The 25,233-nt window shown below is 41.9% G+C and overlaps 2 protein-coding genes across 8 annotated transcripts in view; one reads left to right on the forward strand and one right to left on the reverse strand.

Annotated features, from left to right (window-relative positions):
- The first annotated feature begins 7,207 nt into the window (after positions 1 to 7,207).
- LOC117775096 (core histone macro-H2A.2) lies at positions 7,208 to 19,006 on the forward strand. Of its 2 annotated transcripts, XM_034607944.1 has the most exons (9): positions 7,208 to 7,465; positions 9,727 to 9,904; positions 11,473 to 11,579; positions 14,765 to 14,959; positions 16,015 to 16,119; positions 16,226 to 16,325; positions 16,431 to 16,520; positions 17,515 to 17,689; positions 18,454 to 19,006. In XM_034607944.1, exons 2-9 carry the CDS (start codon positions 9,733 to 9,735, stop codon positions 18,617 to 18,619), a joined length of 1,110 nt encoding a protein of 369 aa, XP_034463835.1. In that variant the 5' UTR covers positions 7,208 to 7,465; positions 9,727 to 9,732; the 3' UTR covers positions 18,620 to 19,006. The 2 variants fall into 2 exon arrangements, with proteins under 2 accessions (XP_034463835.1, XP_034463834.1); XM_034607943.1 differs by having other exon boundaries at positions 7,220 to 7,465; positions 16,226 to 16,520.
- Positions 19,007 to 23,906: 4,900 nt separating this feature from the next.
- Positions 23,907 to 25,233, reverse strand: part of gbf1 (golgi brefeldin A resistant guanine nucleotide exchange factor 1) — an 84,239-nt gene continuing 82,912 nt past the window's right edge. For 4 of the 6 annotated variants that reach the window (XM_034607938.1, XM_034607936.1, XM_034607939.1 and 1 more), the window contains one exon: positions 23,907 to 24,846. In XM_034607938.1, the coding sequence (XP_034463829.1) occupies positions 24,593 to 24,846 (254 nt within the window). In that variant the 3' untranslated portion in view covers positions 23,907 to 24,592. The remainder of the gene's footprint in view (positions 24,847 to 25,233) is intronic. The other 2 variants (XM_034607940.1, XM_034607941.1) reach the window with 2 other exon arrangements.

Consider the following 25,233-nt stretch of genomic DNA (forward strand, 5'->3'; position numbering starts at 1 on the left):
TGTCATTGCCCTGAGGAGGTAGATCAGAAGTTTTTGAGAGTGATTAACTTTCGTCTTGAGCTACAACACAGACATCCTCGTACAGACCTGCCCTACTGACATAGACTGGAAAAAAGAAGAATTATGAGGTGTATGAAGTTTTACAATCAGGAGATCTATAGAGTAGTTTTATACATTTTACAGCTCATTCTCCTTGGAGTTTCAATTTCTTTCTTTTACTTTTATATGTGTAATTTCTGAGTCATTCGAATGAATTTATTTGTCCTATATTGCATAATAACTCATCAGCTAATCATACCTTTGTTGAATATATGTTGTAAATTCCTGTTTTTATTTGGAGAAGAAATAATAAAAAAATAACATTTCATTGTGTGTGTGCGTGTGCGTGTGCGCGTGCGCGCGCGTGCGTGTGCGTGTGCGTGTGTGTGTGTGTGTGTGTGTGTGTGTGTGTGTGTGTGTGCTCCTGTCCCCACTCTACCTCTGTGGCCCAGTCCCAGTGTCCACCCTCAAGGAACATATCTGGTATGTCTGTGAGAGATCACGTCTGTCCCGCTGAGAAATCATGAAGTGCATGAAGTCTCTCTTGCAGAGACCTCATGACCTCTTCCTGCAGACTTTGCCAAAGGGAATTACCCACAGTTCATTGCGTTGGGACATGGGTAAAGAAACCGTATGGCAATGTGACAATAAACAAACAAGCAAGGAAGGGGCAACCAATGTCAGCAGAGACATTATGAGAAAAAAAGGTTTTCATGTAGGTACAAACAAATGGATTTGTGTGAACTCATAGCCAGAGTGTGTGTAGTTACTTGTTCCATTAATTCATAATTTTTGCATTATGATGCCAGTTTAGCAAAAATGCATAAATTATTATTTTTAAATTACCTATCATCCACTCTATACCTCAAGAACCTGGAACATGTTGATATCAGCTTATTTCATCAAGCTTTTAAACAACATTTTTTTTAAAAGCCCCAAACTTATCTAATTAAGGTCAAGCAAGGTAACAGAATGTGGTGCAACATGCAGTCCCATTCCTATTTATTCCATTTAAAGCTCTTGTTTCCTTTCACACACAATCACTTACCAGCTGATGTCAAATAAGTCTCGTTCAGGGCTTGAGTTCTTTTGAGGCAGAAATTGTTTCTTGTAATCATTGTTGCAAATAATGTTTTTTTGTAGCCTTGTTTGCCTTTTTGAAATTGTGCTTTTGTTTCTTTATCCTTCCTACTTGTACTCTAACCCTGCTTGTCCTCAATCTCTCAGGATCACCTGCTCAGCTCTGTTTGCCTCTCTCAGCCACACTGTTCCCTGGACTTCCCCATCCAAACACCCTGGTCGGCTCCCCTGGATCCCCCTGCTCCCCATCGACACTTTGCCAATCACTTATGTTTGGGTCTGTTGTTGGTTAGTCACCTGCTTTAAACTGTTCACCTGCGACAGTACAAAATTTGTTTACTAAAAGTGCTTTTTGAAAGGCTAAGACAACATTACAGATGTCTCACTCAATGAGAAGTCTCACTCTAAACCGTGCAGCAGATAGTTCTCTGCATTTCTCTCTCTCTCTTGAGAGAGGCAACTTGGTACAAAGTTGTATAATGACAAAAACTGTTTACTAATGTTGCGCTGCTATATTCATGATTATGTAAAAACTACTTATTTAGGTTTAGGAAAATGTAATTTTTGGGTTAATATAACTACTTTGTTAATGTTAGGGGAACTTTATTGTCTTGGTTATGACAATAGCCACTTGATTGTGATTGGTCAGAGTCTGTGTTCATTTATTGAAAGGAACCAACGTACTCTTGTTGTAAACGGGAAACAAAATGTGTGTCGGTCAAGTCCAACATTTTGTTTCCTGTTTACAATGAGAGTATGTTGGTATGTATGTTGGAGGAGGTCATTTCTGTGACCTCCTCCCTGTATAAACTCTGAGCCCTGATGGACAATAATCATCATTACTACAGCTGCTGGAGCACCGTGTCACATTCATGTAAATATACTGTATATATATATATATACTGTATATATATATATATATATATATATTAGGGCATTCACTGGGAGGACAGTCTTCACAGTTCCCAGCCTTTTTTATTTACCTTTTTTAATTCTCTCCTCATTATTTCCAAGCATACCCTCTTTCCTTCTGAACAATGTCTTTTCTCCCTCTGTTTAAAATGAACATGGTCAGGTCATGTTCCTGACACTGCACTGTAGGCCTTCGTCTAATAGTGTGTCCAAAAAAAACAAACCCAAATGGAAAGAACAGCCGGGCTTAAAACTTGACAGGTGGGATGAAGTTTTCAGCAGGGCCATTGACGTGTTCGTAAAGCGCATGATTTACGTTAATCAAGACCACCTAACTCTATCCTGTTTGGATGAAATGAGCAGAAACTGATCCTGACCCCTGTCCTACAGCCAGAAACGCAACCCGCCGTGCTGCTGCTGCGCACCAGAGGATAAACTCTGACATCTACTGGATTCCTCTTTGAACCAAAAAAATTGTTTTCATTACATTTTCAGTAATTTTAGAAAAAATGTAATTAAAGAGAGAATCTTCCATGTTATTTTTCATTTCCCACCTTGATTGTTGCAGCAGCCTTTTCATTAAACAGACACTGGCTCCTAGTATGATTTATAATTGACTCATATTAATTACTTCATTTAAGGTTGATTTTCACCGTGAGTCGACCTTTTGGCCAGTGTGTGAGATTCCCCTCCAACCTTTTGATCTCAAAAATGTAAATTCCTTTTTCATATACCTCAAATGTAAGATTTCAATAACTTGTGTTGCTGAAGGGTCACCATTTCATAAAGATTGATAATTATAATTCCAGACAATTCTAACTATGCTTACTTTTTCAATTTGTCTTATGTGACTGGACTTTGTTTAACCCATTTTATTATGGTTGAACTGGCTGTAACTAGTTCTCCATTTAGCTTGTTACTGTCACTTTGTAAAGTGGATTACACAAACTGACCCTATACCAACAACAACAACAATTATTATTATCATTATGATGATGATGATAATAATAATAATAATTATTATTATATTAACTGGAGGCTATCTTTAATAAATGACATCTATAAATATCAATCTTATCTTTTTTTGTTATTATAACAACAGTCTGACAGAGTTTAAATATGAACGTTCCTGATCTCTCTCCTCTTTCTCCCCTCCTCTCTCTCTCTTCTCTCCCTCTTTTCCACCCACCTCTCCTCTTTCCCCCCCTCCTCCCAACCGGTCGAGGCAGATGGCCGCCCACACTGAGTCTGGTTCTAGAGGTTTCTTCCAGTTAATAAGGGAGTTTTTTTCTCTCCACAGTCGCCAAAGTGCTGCTCATCTTGACTTCACTATGTAAAGCACCTTGAGGTAATGTACGTTATGATTTTGGCTCTATACAAAAAACATTTAATTGAATATAAAAGCTGTCATGCACATGTGAATGTTCAAATATGTTTATTCTTTTATTTATTTCTAGTAATTTTGTGGCAAATGTCTTTTCCCAGCTGGTTTGGTTGAAAGGGAACACAGAGGCGTGTCCATGTTCGGTTCCCACAGAGGTGGTGTTCTGCTGCCCTCCACAGGCGAATGCTGCCTGCCGTTTGTAATAACATGCTGAAGTTACAGTCAGAATCACACCAGATCGACTCAGACATGTGGACTTTCTTTTAAACTGTTTGCTGTAAGAAAATGATTCTTCTGCTGGAGCAGATTCAAACACAGTTCACGATCAGAACTTCATCATGCTCTATCATCTGAGCATAATAATAAAAGAGGTATTCATGCATACACACATAAGAGTATTTTGACAGACAGTAGACAAGACCACATAATCTAATAACACCATACTTAATGATGTGTCTCACAATTTTTCTTTTTCACCAGATTTGCATAAGGTACATTTTTTTATATTTATAAAAGATATAAGATATTTATATTGTGGAAACAGGATATTTATTTTAAGAAGATGTTTGTGTTTTAATCATTCAAATGCACACAGCCACCATATTTGTACCATAGCATGGAGAAAACTCGGCTAATAAAGTATTATTTTCACCTGGGAATGTCACTCAATGAAAGTCTTGTTGCTCTTACACAGAGACACGTGATTGTCAGGAATAATTTGCAGTGCATACTGAAGGAAAACAGGCTCAGCCCACGGAAGGACTATGTTTCAATCATAATACTTTACAAACCCCTCAAAAGCTAAATGTTTAACTTAGTGTTGTATTCAAAGCATCGGCCAGACATTTATTTACTTCGCAGATATTAACTCTGTGTGCAAAACTTATCTATCTTGTGTAGAAGATAATAACTTGTGCTCACACGGTAAAAAACATCATCTTTTGGGACTTCAGCGGCTCCATGTGTTTGTGAGAGTTCATTGGTTTCCAAGGTGTTTATGTTGTTTAAGTTGAGACTGAAAAGAGAAATGAAACATTAACAATACAATCCTAAAAGAAAATGGAAATGCAATGAAATCATATGTAGTTGAATATTCAGAATGACCAACATCACTGTTTTGCATTTAAGGTGTAAGACTTTAATTATGAAAATAAATATATTCTCTTGATGTGCACATTATTTGTTTCTGAGTAAAACCTCTACAGACCATCTCTACATTTAAGGTTAGACTTCAAATGTTCCCTTTTTGATAAAGCCTATAGTTAGGGATGGTTCAGGCGAGTCCTGAACCATCCCTGAGTTATGCTGCTATAGGACTAGACTGCTGGGGAACTCCCATCATGCACTGAGCACCTCTCCCCTTCTCTCTGTCTCTCTTTTTTCTCCCATAGTCTCTCTCTCTCTTTCTCTCTCGCTTTGCAGGTATCTCTGACTCCAGAGCTGCAGGATAACAACAACACTTGTTATTATTAATATTATTTTAGTATTATTATTAACAATAATACGTATTATTAATTAATTATTTTATGAACTGTTGCTGCTATCATTAATAACTTTAAAATTACTACTTTACACTCTTATTGTTTTCATTCTAACTAGTCAGAGCTGAAACCTGATGGTGCACAACTGTTCCTGGTCTCTCTCTCCTCTCTCTCCCCCTCTTCTCCCCCTCTTCTCCCCCTGCCCCCTATCGCTCTCTCTTCTCTCCCCTCTTTTCCACCCATCTCTCCTCTCCTCCCCATTTTTCCCTGCTCACCCCAGCCGGTCGAGGCAGATGGAGTCGGGTTCTGTTGGAGGTTTCTTCCAGTTAACGAGGGAGTTTTTTCTCTCCACAGTCGCCAAAGTGCTGCTCATTGTGGGAACTGTTGGGTTTCTCTATAAATTTAAGGTCTTGACCTTCTATGTAAAGTACCTTAAGATAATGTATATTAGGATTTGGCACTACACAAATAACATTGAATTGAATCTTCAGAAATACTAAAACCAATCATGTCTCGAAATCAATGAGATCGCAGTTTTTCTCCATTATGGTGTGAACATTAACTGAAGCTATTCTGAACTGTATCTGCAGAGATTTATTATTGCACTGTGCTAACACTTGATTGGCGGAGTGAATAATTGTATGAAAAAGCAGCTGCACAGGAGTCCCTATAATAAAGGGTGAGTGTATTTAAAGTAAGGTTCGACTCCACTGCGGCAGAAAGGAAACAGAGTGTATGATTATTGTTCATGTTGATTACAGGTTATTACTAGGCATCATCAGCCGTCAGACCACACAGTCGATTTTACAAACATGTGCTTATCCCTGTGTTAATGTCCAGTCATCTCTTCAGTAATGTGAAGGACTCTTCAAGTAAACTTTTGTCAGAACAAAAAACATTTGTTTCTGGGAATGTTTTATTGAACTGAGGTGTTGTGTTGATAAAACAGGAAAGACTCACTCACACTTGAACAATGAACTGTGGAGTAATTTAATGTGGATAGTATAAGTGTAGGTCGTACAGAAGTGATTTAATGTGCCTACGTATTGAGACATTAAAGTACTCGGTTTGATGTGTACATGTACACATGTATGCTATAGTGTGTTAGCCGACAATATTTGTGCAATACAGCAAATTTTTCAGGATATTACATGACTGCCATGTTATGACCACAAATTAATTACTGCTTACAATTGATGTATGATTTAAACAAATAAGTGTAGGATAGATCATTGAATACTCAAGCACTGCAGTACTTGAGCAATGCAGCAGTGCTGTGAAATTAGATAGCATACGTATGTGGGCCACTTGCTGCACATCTCGTAAATGCGTTAAAGTATTCATCCATCCATCTGTTTTATGTACTGCTTATCCTTTGAGGGCCTCTGGGGGCTGGAGTCAATGAGTTGCAGTATAGTACTGATTGTGGGGAAAGTGAGATTAACATACTGTGGACCAACATACTGTGCACGGCATCAGGTCTGAGAGTGACATCTACATTAGCACAGGGAGAATATGGATTAATATACACGAGTGCATCAGATTGAAAACTCTGCCAACCACTGACAGTGAAGACTAAAAACTCTTGACTCTGAAAATAGGTCCGATATCACTTTCTGCCTGCAACAAGACTAATAGGTTCTTAATTTGCACTTTCAATCCAACCCCCTGTCACTTCATGTCTGTTTGTTCTATTATTACAACGGGGTAACGCAGCAGTGTAGATGGATCTGACAGGTCTGCACTGGACTAGTGAGGCAGCTGAGAACAGACGTGATGTTCAACGTGATAGACGACCAATCTCAAGGAAGTTTAGACTGCTGCTGAGATGAATGGAGGGATGAAGAACAAAAGCCAGTAGACTTGTTAGGTGGGAAGATGTGACAGTCAATAGAGGATTGTGGCTGTCGTCCCCCTTCATTGATCTATTGGGTCAGGCATAGCAAAGACAGATCAGCTGATCCGATGGGATGCTGCAACTCTCTTCAGTCCCTTGTGGTTCCTCTTGTGATGCATCACACCGGCTGGTGGATCAGCTGTCTGACTCACTTCACCTCTCCACAATCTGCATGTCCAACCTGTTAGAGCTGCAGGCTGCATTCACATGAGGTGAAATATTGAGGTCATTTTAGGGCAACCATTTTGGATCTATCCATCCTCCATAGAGGACATTTCATTTAATGCAGGTTATCTGTGTTATGCTTTCAAACCCAGTGTCATGTTAGTGTGTGGGCACGTCGTGTTCCTTCCAAATAACATGTTTCCTCTTGTAGCCATGTTAAGGGGGCGTTTTCACGGAATTCTCCCTCTATTGAATTTTTCCCCTTTGCAGCATCAGTAGCACAGAGGCGGCCTCCGACCACACTACGCTGTTCCTGCTCTCCCCTCCGTGTGTGCGCGCGTGTGTGTGTGTGTGTGTGTGTGTGTGCGCGCGTGTTTTCTAAGGTTGGGAAGAAGCCAGGCTACGCACACGGACAGCAACTAAACACGAGCCAAACAAAACGCGCCGCCGGTCACCGGAGGGGACTCGTCAGTCTTCCGTGCAGCAGCATCTCGGGGGAGAAAACAGGTAGAAACTACTTGGGGAGGGTTCCTTCATTTTTCATGCCTGGGCTCATATCCGGAGTGACGGGGACGCTCCACTTCTCCGCGTCTGGTGCGACTGCTCACATGCAGGGGGCTGCTGGAGGGGACGTGGCGGAAAAAGACGGAGGGGGGCGGGCAGGGTTTGTTTGAATAGAACGGGCTGCTTGTGGTGGATGTCGATGTCGTAGAGGAGCTAACTCAGTGAAGTAAATAATAATTGTGCAGAGCTAAGAGCTGCCCTAGCTAACATGTACAGTAGCTTCAGCACCCCCCCCCCCCCCCCCCCCCCCCCCCCTGATGATTTAATGCTAACAGTCAGATACACCGCTCCGTGTGTGCGGGTGTCGCCATGTCAGGACTGGTGTTTGATGTAAAGAACATAACAATGTAGCTTAACGGTGCTCCGCTGTAATGTCAGCCCGGGCACTGTAACGTTAGCCTGCGCGGCCCTGCTCGGTGCTCACGTCCCCGTGCGCCGAACACCGCACACATCGCCATATCCCTCCACCTTCAGCGCCGGGCAGCAGTGGACTCCTGCGTTAATCAGATGACAGGTCCGGTGGAGGCCGCAGCTCCGCGGCTCTCAGCTGCGACCTGTCCGCACAGACCCCTCCAGGACACAGCGCTCACCTCCCCCCGAACCTCCGCGGCCAGCGGCTGCTCTAGCGGAGGAGACGATGGAGACGATCCGCGGACATAACGGTTCCTTCATAACACAACACTCCACTTTGTATACAAACATGTCAGAGCACTTCCTCCGCAAACACCGTGTTAGCTTAGCTCAGTGGAAAGCCTTCTCCAAGTCTCTCACCACTGTTTATCTCACATTTAATCCAACACCCATCAATCATCTGCATCGTTTTAATGCGCTTTATTCCTCCAATTATGAATTAACTGTCCATGCTGAAGCTTTTATGGAGGGAGCAGTACATTTTCATGTTTGTTGGCAAACTCAAGCTCTCATAATTCCAGTGCTGAAACCACTTGCTTGGCATCGATAGTAAAATATAAGATATACAACGTGAAAAGCGTCAGTTCACCTATATTACAGTAAAGTGGCCAAAAACTAAAAAGGAGTTATTTGTCCACATGAAATACCGTCTACCAGAGAAAATAGTCCTTATGAATAGTGTCTCCTGCTGTGCTGTGGATTATCCTGGGTCACAGGAAGTTGTTCTGCCATGATAAATGCTAAATGGACTATATATATATATATAGCACTTTTTCTAGTTTTATTGACTTCTCAAAGTACAGTATAGTACAAATACATTAATTTGTACAGCGCTCCTATACAAAGGACTTTTCTATCACCCACCGTTTGTACGTCAGGTTCAGTATCTTGCCCAAGGACACTTGGAATTCAGACTGAGGGTGTTGGGGATTGAACCAGCGACCTTCTGGTTAGTGAATGACTCTCCTCATGAGCCACAGCCAATATACAGTATATATATTTATATAGTGCTTATATAATGACTTTTTCTCGGCTCGATGAGTTTTGCTTTACAGTACAGTTAAACCATTAACACACTCAAACATGTGCAGCACTGTGTATCACACATCTCTTGTCAGATTCATGTGAAATGGAGGAGCCGGGGATCAAACCCCCGATGTTCTGTTTAGCGGATGACCCATTCTACCTCCTGATCCACATGTATTTGTGTGTAGCTTTGTGCAGTTATTGATGTTCGAGGTGGCCATGATCGAGGTGGCAGCTGATGGTGGATCCTGATGGCGGCAGTGGACAATAACTGTGGACTATAGTGGCATCCGATCTTGATGGTGGATCATGATCTTGCTGGCTGCTGACCATAGACTATGATTGCAGCAGGACTGCTCGATACATAGTATTTCTCCTCAGACACTTGACCATTAATGACATTAATCCACCAATTCACTGACCTTCAGTTATGCTTCAAAATGTTTACCCTTATCAATGCTGCTAAAACCTTTATCTTGATGATGTTCTCCTTTACACGTGGCATCTATTGCACTTCTGTCCGTCCTGGGAGAGGGATCCCTCACATGTGGCTCTCTCTGAGGTTTCTACCTTCTTTTTACCCTGTTAAAAGGGTTTTTAGTAGTTCTTCCTTACTCTTGTTGAGGGTTAAGGGCAGAGGATGTCACACCTTGTTAAAGCCCTATGAGACAAACTGTGATTTGTGAATATGGGCTATACAAATAAAAATTTGATTGATTGATTGATTGATGTTAATCACTCATTGGGGTTGTACTCCCTGTGTCCAGAACAAGATGTCAGCCAGAGGCGGAAAGAAGAAGGCCACCAAGCTGTCCCGCTCATCCAGGGCGGGCGTCATCTTTCCTGTGGGGAGGATGATGAGGTACCTGCGCACTGGCACGCACAAATACCGCATCGGCATGGGGGCGCCTGTCTACATGGCAGCGGTCATCGAGTACCTGGCAGGTAGGTAGCATATAAGGTAAAACTGGGTTCATTCCTTTACATTAGAATAGGGATTTGATGTTTTAAAGTACATTTTGAAAAAGGAAACTATGGTTTTAAAACTGAAAAATAAAGTTCTAATGTCTGGAATAAGTGTTTAGCTCTTTTCAGTGCTATTGATCTGTGTAAAGTATTTATTTGCTCTCAGAGTTTGAAAAAAACCCCCAGCTCAGCTCAGTTAATATAATTACACTGTGTAATACAGAGTGCAACAGTTGTGTTTACAAGGCAGTAATAGTATATAGTAGGTCACCATTATAGTGTTCAGTGTATATACATGTCTCACTACTGTAATCATCAGGGACAAAGGGTATTGACAGGTGAAGCATCACATTCCGTCATTATATCATGCAACTTATATTTATTACACGCAGCTCAGGATTCATTTGCCTCTGCTTAAAAGATATTATACCAGGAAGTTTTCTGACATTATATATGAATATGTCCATGTTAATGTGATTGTGAATGCACAGGGAGTTTCAGCAACATGGCTCAGAACCCTGGGAAGACACTTCATACCCATGTTGTATTGAGTGATGTCCAGTATGACCAATGGTTTACACAGATCATTGAAGCCATGTGATTCGTTGGACAACCCAGGAGCTCCCGCCCAGCCTAGTCTGGTCTTCCCTTGCTTCCTGATTTTGACCTCTGTTAAAATGTGCTCAGAAATCCCAGAATGCAAAGCTGAAAGTGCAGATTTAAATCCCAGCAAAGGGACTGTTGAGTACATGAAAAAAAGTGTGTTGAAACTTTCATGTCTGTGAATAAAGAGAGAATTGCAACTTTGAAAAGAGTGAAGCAATTGTTTCAGACATTCAGATCTTATTTTAAAATTTTGAAATCCTATTCAAATACTAGTTTTTTTATCACAGAATATGAGCCAAATTCCACCTGATGTATATAGAAATATACCCGTGTCCGACTGAACCCAACCAGTGTCTCCTTTGGTGCTTTATAATCAATGTTTGTCATGTGTCCTATTATTGGGTTTTGCATGTTTGTACATTTATTGTTGCAGTTATGATGAATATGATATAATAAATCAGTCCCTGATTGTGTTGTGTTTAACATTCTCAGATTTTTGTGTTCATAGTTTAAACGTTTACTCCATGTCAACATACAACAAAAAGACAACGTAGACAGTAACAAAGAAAACTAACATTTGATATATTATGTTCCAACAACTAATCACCAACTAGTTTTTAGCACCTCCATGGACTTTGTTAGAGCAGCTTAATGATACAAACTATAACAGGAACAGCATTAATGATCACACAGGTCTAATTCTTATAGAAATAACAATTGGACTATAGAAGTGTCCTGGCCTATAACACAAATACAATCAGAAAAAAGACTTTCTATCTTATGTTTGTTTGCTGTGTCTATGTGCACATCTCTGCTGCAGCAACCCGGTTTCCTCACCGGAGAGTTTGGTCTAATCTTCTTGGCTGTTGTGTTGTGCTAGAGCACTAGAACACACACTGCTTGTTTGATGGGTTTCCACACACTGTTCTTTCTCCTCTAAGCTGAGATCTTGGAGCTGGCAGGAAACGCAGCACGGGACAACAAGAAAGGACGAATAACTCCCAGGCACATCAAGCTGGCTGTGGCCAACGACGAGGAGCTCAACCAGGTAATATGCTGCTCTACGAGTGGAGCCACGTGCTCAGAGTCACACTGTGTTGTTGCAGTGAACTTTCTGTCATTTTTTGAAAAATAATTAACTCTTTATTGTAGTTTTTTACAGTAAAAATTGGCTCATTAAAGTCAAAGACAGTTTACAATATGTTTTCATTACTAGCAAGCAAATGAGGTGCTGGTGAGAGGACTTTTTAATTATTCATATTTTCAAATATGATTGTCATCCAGATTGTTGATACAATTCTTAATTTCTTCTTAATACATCAATACAAATAGACAAAATAATGGCATCTATAAATATGGAAGTTAAGTTCGATTAATAAATGTATTATGACTGTTGAAAGTTGATATGGTGAATTTGTTGATAAACAGTTTCTTACTACATCTTTTTCCATCACACACAATTCATACACTGTTGGAACAAAATGTGCTCAAAATGTGCCAACAGTGTCAGGGGCAGTTTGGGATCAGTGTCTGGAAGTGTCAGGTATCAAACCATCAACCATCTGGTTAGCAGATGACCCTCTCTACCTCCTGAGTCACAGCTGCCCCATATCTATATATATATCTAAGTTCAATTCATCTTAATTAACAATATGGACAATGTAAATAGTAAAGAACAGTGAACAGTACAACCACTGGTTCTTGACGCGTGTCTGAACTCTTCATCAGTGGGTCTTTACAGGGCCGTCATCATCAAGGTGCGGAATCATCACTTTCATATTAAATATAGAATCCAAAATCATATGATCAAGTTAAAAATAGGAAATGAAGTAACAGGCCACAGACTGAATTTAGACGTTTATATTTAATGTGTTCAGTGTGTGAGACCAGGGAGTTGCAGACTTCTTTGTATCTTCAAGCAAATCACAGTGGTCACAGCAACATCAACATCAACAAGTGTTTTTTTAAAAACAAAGTATTGTCTAAAATTAATAAAAACATGTCTCAGTTTGTGTAACAGTGTTTGTGTACTGGGATAGGAATGAGAACACTTCAGTACTTGCCATTCTGGTGATGTTTGTACTATTATTACTTAATGGTACAGAGCAAAAATGAACTGTAACTGTAATTCAGTTTAATAAGTTTATCTGATCACACAAGAGAAGGCTTTTAACATGACATTATCCAAAATACCCACATGATTGAGTCGTGAATCTCATCTGCTCTCGTGTACGTTAACTCGTTCTCTGTCCTGCACTTCAACACTTCTTCAACATCTCCCACATATATCGGTTTCCTGTGGCAATTTTCTCTTGGCTATTGTCCACTTTGAACTTAACTTTAACCCTTTAAACCTGTCTGTTGGTATGAGGAACCAGTCTTCTCTCTCCGTTCAGCTCTGTTTCGGTCTCGATCAGCCATCACATATCAGGCTCTTTGTGTTAATCAGCTGGGGTCTCATTTATAAAACAGTGCGTGGGATTCATACTAAAAGTGTACGTGCGCACAAAAGCCGAAAATGGCGTACGCAAAAGAAAATTCTGATTTATAAAACCGTGCGCACGCACACTTGAACGCAATGTTCGCTTTATAAATCACAGTCCACCTGGAAACGTTCGTACGTGGATCTGCCTCCAAGTCCGCCCTCCACACGCCCACTTTCAACCAGAAATGGTCAACGCAAAGCACGTCATGAATATTAAATTATCCTGCTGACCAATGGGTTTCCACCGTGAGTCCTGACAGGGTCACGGCATCAAGCGATGAGAAGAGGAAGTGAAACTTCCTGACACTGACATCGAGGTGTTTGTTAGTGAGGTGGGGGTGAAGAGAGATTCATGGGACAGCAGTGATGTCACTAATAAAGAAAATACACTGATACTCTGCTGCTGCTGCTGTTAACACAATGTGTGAGAGTGAGGACGATAGAAAGAACGGAGCCTGAAAAAAAAAAGATCCAATTCAAAGGTGGAGGCAAAAAAAACACACTCTCAGAATTTGAGGGAACTTGTTGTAATGTCTGTTCGTATTTTAATCATCCAAAACGGCAGGATTATTAAATTCAGAGACAGCTGTGATGTCCCCTCTCTATAGAATTTAACATCATTATTATTATATGCTTGTGTTTGTACTGGGATGGCTCGGTTCCGTCGGTCGATCTGTGTGAATCTGGACTCAGTTCAGCACAAAGATCACAGATCAATAGGATCTCGATCAGCTGATCAGACACCGCTGAACCCTCGCTTCCTCCTCATCCTTCCATTCGCGTGCACACATCACGCAGAATCACGCACCAGTGTCACGGCAGTATTTATCTATTTAGAGCAACCGGACCGATTACGTCACACCAGTGGATCCTCACCTCCACTCTGGGATATTGTTTGGAAAGTGAATAGTTTTTCTTCATTTCTTGTAAGTGATCTCCAGGTCGCTCTGTGCGCCTGATGGCACAGTCCCGTTCACTGCAGTGATCTGATGATACACGCACAGTGTTAGAAGATATTATTAAAAACTGTTAATGACTCGGCTCTGTAACTGCGCTGTTTAATGGAATCTGAACGTAATTTGCCGTAAATTGTTATATATATTTTTCAATTAAAAGGTTTGTGTGGAACAGAAATGTTGCGCGAGCCCAACTAAAGCTGTTGGTTTAATGTAAATGAGGAAGTGGATCAATAACCTGGCTTCAGATCGCCACTTTCCCGTCTCCAAAACGTTCGTACGCATGGGTCAGAGTTTGCGTGGAAATGCATACATTTTCCCGTCAAGTTTGTTTTTATAAATCCCAACGTTTGCGTGAGAAGTGGCGTACGCACGTTTCAGGCCCCGTTTTCTGCGTAGGCAACGGTTATAAATGAGACCCCTGATCTCTAACTGTGGCTGATCAAGTGACTTCACATGTGTTTTATATTGTGTGACCTTGAATGAAATGGTGCATCCATAACAAATGATGATGGGTAATAGTTCTCATTATGTCATTATTGTTATATTATTATGAATGTACTGTCCTCTCATGTTACTGTGAATGAAACTTTCCCCTGGAGTGTGAGGCCAGTGCATGGTGATAGTAAAGGTTTCAGCTGACAGATGTTGTAGCAGCTAAAAGTCCTGAAGGTGGAAGTATCCCAACACTGTGGTTAACAGTCATTTCACATCTGCAAGAGAAAGGAATGTGAGTGGTTGGGAAAGTACATCGTCAAACTCTTTCATTTCGGACATATTTTTCTCCGTCAGCTTCTACGGGGGGTGACCATATCAAACGGAGGGGTTTTGCCTCGCATCCACCCGGAGCTGCTCTCAAAGAAGAGGGGGGCCAGGGTGAAAGTGGACCAGTCATCCATCCCTGAGAAACAGGAAGAGCGCACAAAGAGCAAGAAGCCCGTCAAAACCATCAAGAAGGTCAAAGGCAAACGAGGCCGAAAGCCAAAGGTCAGTCCGCTCTACATGAATGAATGGAACACACAGGGAGGTGGGGGGGCTACAGCTTGTATCTTTCTAAAATCTGAACCGTCCAGCTTCTCAGTGATCAATGTCCACTTAACGCAGGGATTTGCCAGGATCTTTGTGGTGAGAAAGAAGCCAGGATCTCACTGATTGTGTCACTGTCACTATTTGTTCAATTATTCAGAACAAGTAGAAACAGTCTTCAGGTGTTGCGTGCACAAGAGCACTGAGACCTGTGCTGGACCACGATACAAGCCCAGAGTGGACATGTCTATAACTTGTGTAAAACTATTTTATGTTACTGTGTTCACACCTGCTCAAACAAATCGCACCAAGCAGGAAACCAACCAACAGCCTGAGTCCTTCGCTCATTGGAGCTGCCTGTTGATCTGATGTTTTGTATTATGGTGGAGTTTTAATACAGATACAAAATAACACTTTTTTCAGTGGCTGTGGTTTTTAATTTTTCGTGAGCTTTCTTCTGACAGAGCTTTTTTTCAAGAGCACTTTAGTCCAACTAAGTCTAAGTTCAAGAAGCTCAGAGTTCCAGCTGAGCTGAGGAACTGGACTATATGTACATACATGTGTGTAGATGAACAAATGTATTGGACTGTCCATCAAGAACATTTTTATTAAAGAGGACAAGATATATTGTTAAAAGCTTCAGCTAATCTCATTAGAGGACCTTCATTTTGCTCGGACCAGGGTCAAGAATGAATGTTAAACATAGATTTAACCTTTTTCTGTTCAACAAAGTACACAGACAGTGTCCAATGCATCTGTGATCAATGAAAAGCTAAATGAAGAAAAACATCATGAAGCTAGAAAAGTGTAGAACCAGGAAATCATGAAATATCAAATCTAGGTACAGTTGGACCAAGAGTTGAATGTCACCTGTTGATTCCAGATACTTCTTGCACTCAGTGCTAAAACATATTTCAGTTGGTTCTCAAGATTGACAGCCAGCTCCAGAATGTATGTGTACCAGTTACCATGTAGGTGTGGTTTAATGTTCCTTTCTCTGTGTACATCTGCCAAAGAGCACAGACAACGACAAAGAGTCTGCACCAAACTCCACAGCTGAGGACGGTCCTGGAGACGGATTCACCATCCTGTCAGCGAAGAGCCTGTTCCTCGGACAAAAGGTAATGTGCATTACTTAAAGGCCAGTCAGTCGACACTAATCTTCAACATGTATTATGGAGACAGATCAAGAAAACTCACTGTGTGGTTAATGTCGTGAATCCACAGCTTTCACTAACAGAGAGTGAAATCAGTAAAATTGGAACAATCAAGGTGGAAGGGATAATTAACCCGACAAACGCAGAGATGGACCTCAAAGACGGAGTTGGTGAGGACGACATGTTCTTGTGGATTCAGTTTTTTATTGAGAACGTTTTCACCCCCCCCCTTTATCCCGGTTTGGTGCTCACCTGCTGCTGTGCTCCGTGTGTAGGCAACGCTCTGGAGAAGGCTGGAGGCCGGGAGTTCCTGGATGGAGTGAAGGAGCTGCGGAAAGCACAGGGGCCCTTGGAGGTGGCATCAGGTACAAACCTTCACATGTGCTGTGTGGCGTCTGTTTTTAATGATGAGCCACAGCAGCTTCAGGAAGTATTCAGGCCTCTTCCCCTTTTTGATAGACCTTTTGTACTGTTGTTGATTTAGGAGTTTCTTAGAGCTTTTTTGCAAAATTAATAGAAATAGAAAAGTGAAACCTCTCATATACACAGCTTTCGCATCCTGTTTTCTTGAAATAAAAGTTGTGTTTGCTGACTAACTGACAAACTGAACTGATTGGACGCACAGTAGTTTAGAAAGACTAACACCTGTTTATTTAGGGTCCCATAATTCACTCTGCATTTCAGAACAAAAGCTAAGCCGTGCAGTCCAGAGATCTCTCTTTAGTCCTCTGTAATAGAAATGCAGCCATTTCCAACTGTGAAATGAGAGAGGTTTGGATCCAGCAGGACCTTTCAGCAGAGTTGACCTTCAGGACAAACTGTGGCTCAGGAGGTAGAGCGGGTTGCCACCAACATGCTGAAGTGCCATTGGGCAAAATACTGACCCTGACGGCTGTGATGATTGATGTGTGACAGAGGAAGTGCTGCAAATAAATGCAGTGTGTGAATGGGTGAATGGGACTTGTACTGTAAAGCATTGAGCAGTTGAGAAGACTGGAAGAGCTCAATATAAATACACTCCATTATCGTTTACTCTTCTCAGCTCTTAACGTGGCAGCCACTGAGGTTCTCCTGGGCCATTTCACTCAGTCTGGAACCTTCTAAACAAAGAAAGACTATTCAACTTGGTGACAATGGCAAAGGCCGGCAGAGAATGAATGAATGAACTGTGACACACACACATGCATTCCTCGTGTATTTAAGGACAAAACTGTTGCATGAAAAACAGCAATGTTCAACAATTTTGAAAACTTTGATTTGTTAAAAGCTAATCACTTTTAGAATTAAATTAGACTTAGGTAATAAAGTTAATGAATGAAACAGGTCTGATCTAAAAGTCTGTGTGTTCGCACCCTGCAGTGGCAGTGAGCCAGGCCAACGGGATGGCAGCGCGCTTTGTCATCCACTGTAACGTCCCCCAGTGGGGCTCGGAGAAGTGTGAAGACCAGCTGGAGAAGACGGTGAAGAACTGTCTCTCAGCAGCAGAGGAGAAGAAGCTCAAATCTGTAGCTTTCCCTTCACTTCCTGCTGGACGGTGAGCTTCACTCTGACACGCCTCACTCATCAAACACACCTCAGACACCTCAGACACCTCAACCCCTGTGTGTCAGATCAGCAGAGCTATGTTCTATGTTTTCAAATAAAAACAAGGTGTATCATACACTAGGCTTCCAGACTACTCCAGAGTTTTAGAGCCACTAAAACAGTAGTTTGGAAACACTGCAGGCGCCATTTTAGTTTGGAAACTCCTCATTGTTGGTCCAAGAAAAGAATCCATTGCTGTTCCTCTAACTGCAGAGTAGACTTGCTGTTGACCAGTGCATGTGAAGGACCAGTGTATGTTTTCAGTAGTGTTAGTATGGATGGGGATTATTTCTGATACGGAGCAAAACTACTTGTCTGGACAGAGATTGTCTGGTTTCAAAATGAAAACACAGATCTGTTGGTGTAGCTGGACTCCCAGGATGCAGAGCTGCTTTCAGTCCGAACGTCCACTCTTTCACACAGGGATCTAAATCTGATAACTTGGACTGCGCAGATAGTTCCAGTCTTTTAGCCACTTCATGAAACAGCCTCCTGCAGCTGTGACCAGCGTTTGTCATATTTAGTCACAGAGTTGCAGATGCAGCTCCATTTGTAATCCGTCTGCTCACAGTGACACTTCACATCATTATCTCTTACAGCTGCTCTTCAGCTGCACATCCTCTTCATCGCTGTTAAAGCGTGTCCTGTGTGTAACATCAGCCTCTACAGCTCCGCACACACTGACCTAACAGCTCTGTTGATTGTCTCCCGCAGGAACGGCTTCCCAAAGCAAACCGCCGCCCAGCTCATCCTCAAGGCCATCTCCAACCATTTCGTGTCGTCCACCAGCTCCTCCCTGAAAAACATTTACTTTGTTCTGTTCGACAGTGAGAGCATCGGAATATACCTTCAGGAAATGGCAAAGCTGGACGCCAAGTGAGGATTCCTGTTTCAGGCATTTGTTTTTCTAAGTGTTGTTTGTTGCTGATGGTGTAGATAGGTGACAGTAGGGGTTTTGGTTCTGTCTTGGTTAACGAGGAATAAAAAAAATATTTGTGAGTGGAGTGTTGTTCACGTTTATGTTCCACTGTCCCTTCAAGAGATTGCATTCTTTCTAGATTAGATAATTTAAATCCGTACAGTTTGCTGTTATGGTTCCTTGTTTCACCGATGTTTTTACATTCCATGTACAAATATAACAGTTTTTTTCCTGGCCTCTGTAGTTTCTGATACAGTTAGTTTACTAAAAAAAAAAAAAAAAAAACTGTGGTTCTCATTTTGCTTTGAAATAAAAACCCAAATGTTTTACACCAGAGATGTACTCAGACGTGTTTCCTACCGTCTCACTTATCATTATATGCCAGCGTCATCAGTATCTTCATTCACCAGCATGTTAAGTCAATTTTTAATGCGTCTTTAAAGGCAAGCAGCAGAAATGATGTTTTTGTCACGGATTTTACAATCAATGTTTTTCATGCATTGAAACTGAATTAGCTTTATTCTCCTCACATGTGCAGGTTAAATGTAAGTTTGAATGATTTACTGTTCAATGTTCAGACCCCAGTTAACAACTCTCCAAAATGAAAGATCCCTTAATTCAGCTCAATATAAAGCTTGGAAGTGATCTCTCACAGACGTGCTTTTACCTCGTAGGGAAATCGCTAAAGAGAATATAATATAACACCCCAGAATGTGTGTGTCAGTCTGATATGGTGAAATGAAAACAATTGAATTATCAGGATGATCTAGTGCAGTGGTTCTCAAATGGGGGTACGTGTACCCCTGGGGGTATGTGAAGGTACTCCAGGGGGTACGTGAGATTTTTTTTAAATATATTTAAAACTAGCATCCATTCAAAAATCCTTAAAAAATTGTTATTTAATAAATATTCAATAAAATATAAGTGTTTAATAAATCAGATACTGATGGTACAACGCTGTGTATTACATCTTTTTTTCAACCAAAAATACTTTGCGCTGGTTAGGGGGTACTTGGCTGAAAAAATATTTCACAGGGGGAACATCACTGAAAAAAGGTTGAGAACCACTGGTCTAGTGGGACAGTGTTGGCCTGTGGGAATGAGAAAGTGTCACATGTCCAAATCAACAAGTGGGACACTGCACTTCTTTGGCTCCTTAACAATACTCTATACGAGTGTGATAGGATGAACTGCTCTCGATATATATGTGTTTCACATACAGACATTTGTGGAATGAGTAGATAGACACTTTACTTCTGCCACACTCTGGTTCACCACCAGCGAAGCTTCCATGGTTTTACTTTTGTGATCATTCAATGGCAGTTTCTGCATTGACGTGCAGCCTCAGACAACCCCCCCCCCCAACTGGGGCACTACAGGTGGTCTACATGTGGCTGTACAGTACTGTAACTTAACATTATGGTAGCTTGTCCTTAATGTCCCAATCTGTGAAAATGGTGGTCAGCCTTCAGATCCTCTCAATGACGGACCAACTCAGGTTAATGTGAACCCTGGGTCTGTAGTGTGGTGGAGCCAATCACCTGTCAGATTTTAGGGTTATTCACAGATGACTGCTCTCCCCTCTGCCTAAAAAGCCGGAGCCGAAGCTTCACCTACCAAACTTACAGAGCCGATAAACACATGGGCTGCTAGTTAACCTCGCTTCTAATGGCCTGCTGTGGCCACAAGAGGGCAGGACATTGCTAAACGGATGCAGATAGCCAACGTCTCATCTTTAATGGGACAGACAGCTGTTCTGAGATAAGATGTGAGGAGAGATATCACTTCCATTTGCTCAGATGTTACAGAAGTGAACACCTGAAATAAAGCAGTTTACACAGAAGAACAAAAGAATAAATGAACCCACATTCTTCTGATGGGGTGGAACGGCGGTTTGGTGATTTGCATTGTCGCCTCACGGTAAGAAGGTTCTTGGTTCTGCCGCCTTTCTGTGTGGAGTTTCCATGTCCTCCCTGTGTCTGCGTGGGTTCCTCCTGATTCCTCCCACAGAGACTGTAGGTGTGAGAGTGAATGGTTGTTGGTCTGTGTAGATCGGCACTGGGATGGAGTGGAGACCTGTCCAGGGTGAACCCCATCTCTGACCCAACGTCAGCTGGGATCGGCTCCAGCTCCACCTGCGACCCTCAAAGGATAAACAGCATATAATGGACATTATTCTGACATCAAGAAATGACTATCAATTATATAAGTGACACAACAAGCAGTGGGGTGTTTAATGTCCTCTGTAATCCTGGGTAGGTGTTTGTGTTTGTTAAAGCACATACTTCACATAATAAAGTTTGTATGATTATAATAACTGTAGCAGAGGGTTCTCAGCTGATTCAGGGTTTTTACAATTCATTTATTTGGTTAACGAGATAGTTTTCTTTTAAGGAGACGGATGTGATGATGATGATCCTTCAATGCAGGTGTAACAATGGCTCTCTTGGCCTGTGCCACTGACCAATCAGAGGCAGGCACTTAGACTCTTAGCGAAACCTAAAGCTTAGCTTCATCTTTTAAGAGTGCTTGTAAAAAAAAAAAAAAACACAAAAAACAAAATGAGGACTTTCTTTACATTTTATTTATTACATAATAAAAAGTACATTACCTTTCATTTATATATATATTTATATATATATATACATATTATATTCATGTAATTTCCTGTCAGCTGATATATCTAAGAATCCCATACAACAAATAAACCCACAGCTTTACAAAATGTGTCACGTCGGTGGCTCTATAAGGCTGAAGTGTTACCTAGCTGACATACACACACTGCATCTACGTCAGTGGGAAACATCCCTCTCTCCTTCACCTAGTTCAATAAATAACATTAACATGAAACATCAGAGTCCAGGGCCACTGTGGATGGAGGTTAGGCTCCACATCTACACACTCACAGTCACACATTTGGTATTAAAACGGTAAGTTAGTCCCCACCGGTCTGCCAGGGTAGATGTCACTGTACACAAGACACAGTCAGCATGCAAGAGGGTCGACACAGTTCTATGCAGAGAAACCGCAGCAGGTAAAAAGCTGAAATGCAACAACTGAATCATCACTGTGGACATGTGAAGACCAGCGAATGTTCAGCACTTTGGAAAACATCTATTTGAAGTGTGATTCATTCAGAGTGCTGCTGCCAAAGAATCCTGTGTCCTACTCAGGAGGCAAACTGTGATTTAAAGATTCCGGTCAGACGTCCACTGATGTATTGTTGTTCAGTTTTGGTTCATGTTGACACTTTGCAAACCAGATAAAAAGTGAAGAGGAAGTCTTATGGACTTTTAGTTGTTTTCACAGAGGAAGTCCTGATTGTATTTGTGGTGTCACAAATTTAGTCATAAATATTAATGAATGATTAAAAAAAGGAGGCAACATTACAAAGGAACAGCTACTGCTATTCTACAACTGTGAATCGATTTAGAAAAATCCACTAACATTGTGTTGATGGGAGTAAAAAATGTTGGACTCCACCACCAGGGTGCAGCGCAGCACCCAGACGTCATGCACATGCTGGAGAAATATTGAAGCTGGTTTATCTTTGTTGAATGGCAGCATGTAGCAGCATTGTTGATTTACTGCAGTGTTTAATGAACACGTCATATCCCATCACCTACAGAGACCTGCCGATCAACACACACTGCAGCACTTCAATAAGCTCTGCTGGAGCTCACCTGCTTCCACACACGCACTGAACTCCGGATAATCTCCAGACATTCTCCAGAGGGGCTGTATGTAAGAACCCAAATGTCCGAGTGAGAGGCTTCAGACTTTCTGCAGAGTTTCTCTGGGCTGCCCCCTAGTACGACTGAATGAGCCATGAGACCGAAAGAGAAGGAGGATTTACTGCGAGCGAGAGGGTGTGTTGATGTTTCTAACACGCGACAGACGCAAAACTAAAAAAGAAAACAAATGTCTGAGGTGAGAAAAGTGGTGTAGTGCTGTAAACAAAAGCATGTGATGGAATTGATATGTTACATCCTGCCTCTGCCGGCTGCTCCACCCTCAACTCAACGCTTCCACACAGAGAGTTCTGTGTGGACGTGAAAGCGTCTGAGTGGAGAATCTCCTGCTGTGTTGAGAAAGGCAAACACCAGAGAAAGTCCAAACCCGATAAGGCGGACATTCTCTGGAGTTCATGTCTGAGAACGGCTCGTCTTTCTCTGGTACTGCAGTTACAGCTGCTGCCCTTCACTTGTTTGTATCAGCACAGTATGTACACATGAATAAAGTGACTGAACTGGAACGTAGGCTCTGATTTCCAAAGACAGACGCCATCAATTCAATGGAGACTGGAGTGTGAGCAGGAAGTATTCAGCCATGACTCCACTCAGCAGTGACGTCTCACTGCTCCTATTTGCTTCCCTACATTTTGCTGTGATGTGAACTCGTTGCATGAAAAGCTGCTGAGCTTCGTTCATGCTTCAAATCCACACAGGTGTCTGCAGAGATCTGCACCATGAAACATGAGTCTCAGCTCTGATTAAATATTTGTTGGATTCATCATGAACCTCAAAAGTTGCCGTGTCGCCCCCTAACTGTCGTCTGCACAGTGGACCGGGCTCACAGCTCACTCAAGAATCTACACTGTGGAATGTTCCAGATGGGCCATCTCCCATCTGTCTGAGAAAGGCTGCACATGTACCCACAATCCTTTGTTTAGTGGAGGAGGAATTCATACGGTGCCAAAATCAAAGCTTGTTTTTACGTTTGGGGATAAAAAGAAGATAGAATGAAGAATTTAAAAGTAGATATAAACATTGATTCTGTCTTTGGACTTTACAGGAGAACAGAATTTGGTCCCTGAAAACAAAAACTGACTGATAAATAAATAACTTTTTCTTTGTACAGATTTCAAACTGATGCTCGTCAGTGGTGAGACAACAGTGGGAGAAATATTGGTTCTGTTCCGACTGAAGTCAAAGGTCCTGCACTCGTTTCTTCTTCTTCAAAACTCACCAGCTTCATGAGAGAACACGTTGAATCAATCCCACGTCCACGAAGCCTGTGTTGATATTAGAAACTGTTCCACCCTCATGTATGAAGACTCAGTCAGGAGTCATGTTCAGGAGAAAGTACCTTCCTGCCAACACATCTCATTACAGAGTCAAAGCAACAGACAATGTCTGCTACGAACAGTGTGTGTGTGTGTGTGTGTGTGTGTGTGTGTGTGTGTGTGTGTGTGTGTGTGTGTGTCCCCAGAGCCTGATACATCTGATTCCTCTGCCACTGAGCTCCATTCATGCACACGCACACACACACTCTCAATTACTTTGACTCCAGATGAACACAATTCTTTTAAAGCCTTCTTCTTCTCACCAGAATCAAGCTGTGGTGGGACATTGTGATCATTTTTTTCTACCTTTGTGTTATTGTAGATATATAATGCAGTGAGTTGAGTTTAAAAATACTGGCATCAACCAGTCAAATTCTCACCATGTGCACAACAATGTAAACTGTCCCCATGTTGCCAAACAGCCACGTTCTCCCACAGGACCTCAGTGTTCTCAGCTGCAGCCCTGCTTCTACTTCACACTTTTAGTGAACTGCAACTTTACCGCAATCATTTTTATTGGAATTATTTTCCTTGAATGAATTCTCTGATCCAAAATATCTGAGTATGATGTCACACTTTCTACGTTAAGTCATTTATCCACAGGAATTTAAAAAAAAGTAGCAAACAGAAAAATGGCACAAAGAACGTGTGGTGCAGCAGCAGGGTCAGGTGTGTAGTTCTGACCCTACAGCGAACGCAACTAACGCTTCAAATCAAACGTCATAAGACTGAGGTGTCACATGTCATCTGTCCTCTCACATACTTTATATTTCATCATGTCAAAAAGCTGCTGGCGAGCAGATCCTGAAGTTGGAGTTGAAGTCTGTTGGGTCCAGTTGTTCAGTGGGGGGTAGGGGGAGCTCTCTGTCTTACTTGACCTCGTCAGCCATGCTCAGGGGTCTGGGCGAGGTCAGCAACGGTAAGGGAGAGCTGGCCTCGATGAGGGCGGGGTTCAGGATGATTGGCAGGGACATGGGCGGGACTCCCACCTGCAGGGGAGAGGCAAGGGGCTGCAGGATGAGGGGTGACTGGCTTAAGGGTGAGGGGTTCTGGGTGGGGGACGTAGTTAACGGCACTGGCATGGGGGGGTTGGAGGGTGAGACTGCAGATGATCGGTCTGCTCCTGAAAAAACAGAACACAGGATTGGAAACAGGTCAGTAAGTGCTCCACTCGTCACTTCAACAAAAGTTGTTCACATGCTTGCGGTGCACTACACATGTACTACGCCTGTTACTGGAGTTTTCCACTAGAGGGCACACCAAATATCTCTGAGTGTGTAGAACAACAGAATTGCAATTTGTAAATAAAAAAACATGGTCACACTTGAGGTCTTCCTGTGTGTACTGCATCTCACGGACGCATCGTATGCATGACCAAAGAAACTAAACTGATGCTGGCTACGCAAGGCAGCCATGATCCGTATGAGTAGGTCAAAGAAAGTATATCTCCAGCCTTAATGTCACACAAGACAACTAGGCCGAGGACTTGGTGGTTTTTGATAGTTGAGTA

The sequence above is a fragment of the Hippoglossus hippoglossus genome, chromosome 15 (assembly GCF_009819705.1).
Source record: "Hippoglossus hippoglossus isolate fHipHip1 chromosome 15, fHipHip1.pri, whole genome shotgun sequence".
Taxonomy (NCBI): Eukaryota; Metazoa; Chordata; class Actinopteri; order Pleuronectiformes; family Pleuronectidae; genus Hippoglossus; species Hippoglossus hippoglossus.

Excerpts from the sequence above, each read along its gene's own strand:
- LOC117775096 (XM_034607943.1), top strand. The coding sequence starts at position 9,733 with ATGTCAGCCAGAGGCGGAAAGAAGAAGGCCACCAAGCTGTCCCGCTCA. Across the intron at positions 14,960-16,014 it reads AACGAGGCCGAAAGCCAAAG|AGCACAGACAACGACAAAGA; the intron begins GTCAGTCCGCTC and ends CATCTGCCAAAG. Across the intron at positions 17,690-18,453 it reads CCTTCACTTCCTGCTGGACG|GAACGGCTTCCCAAAGCAAA; the intron begins GTGAGCTTCACT and ends TGTCTCCCGCAG.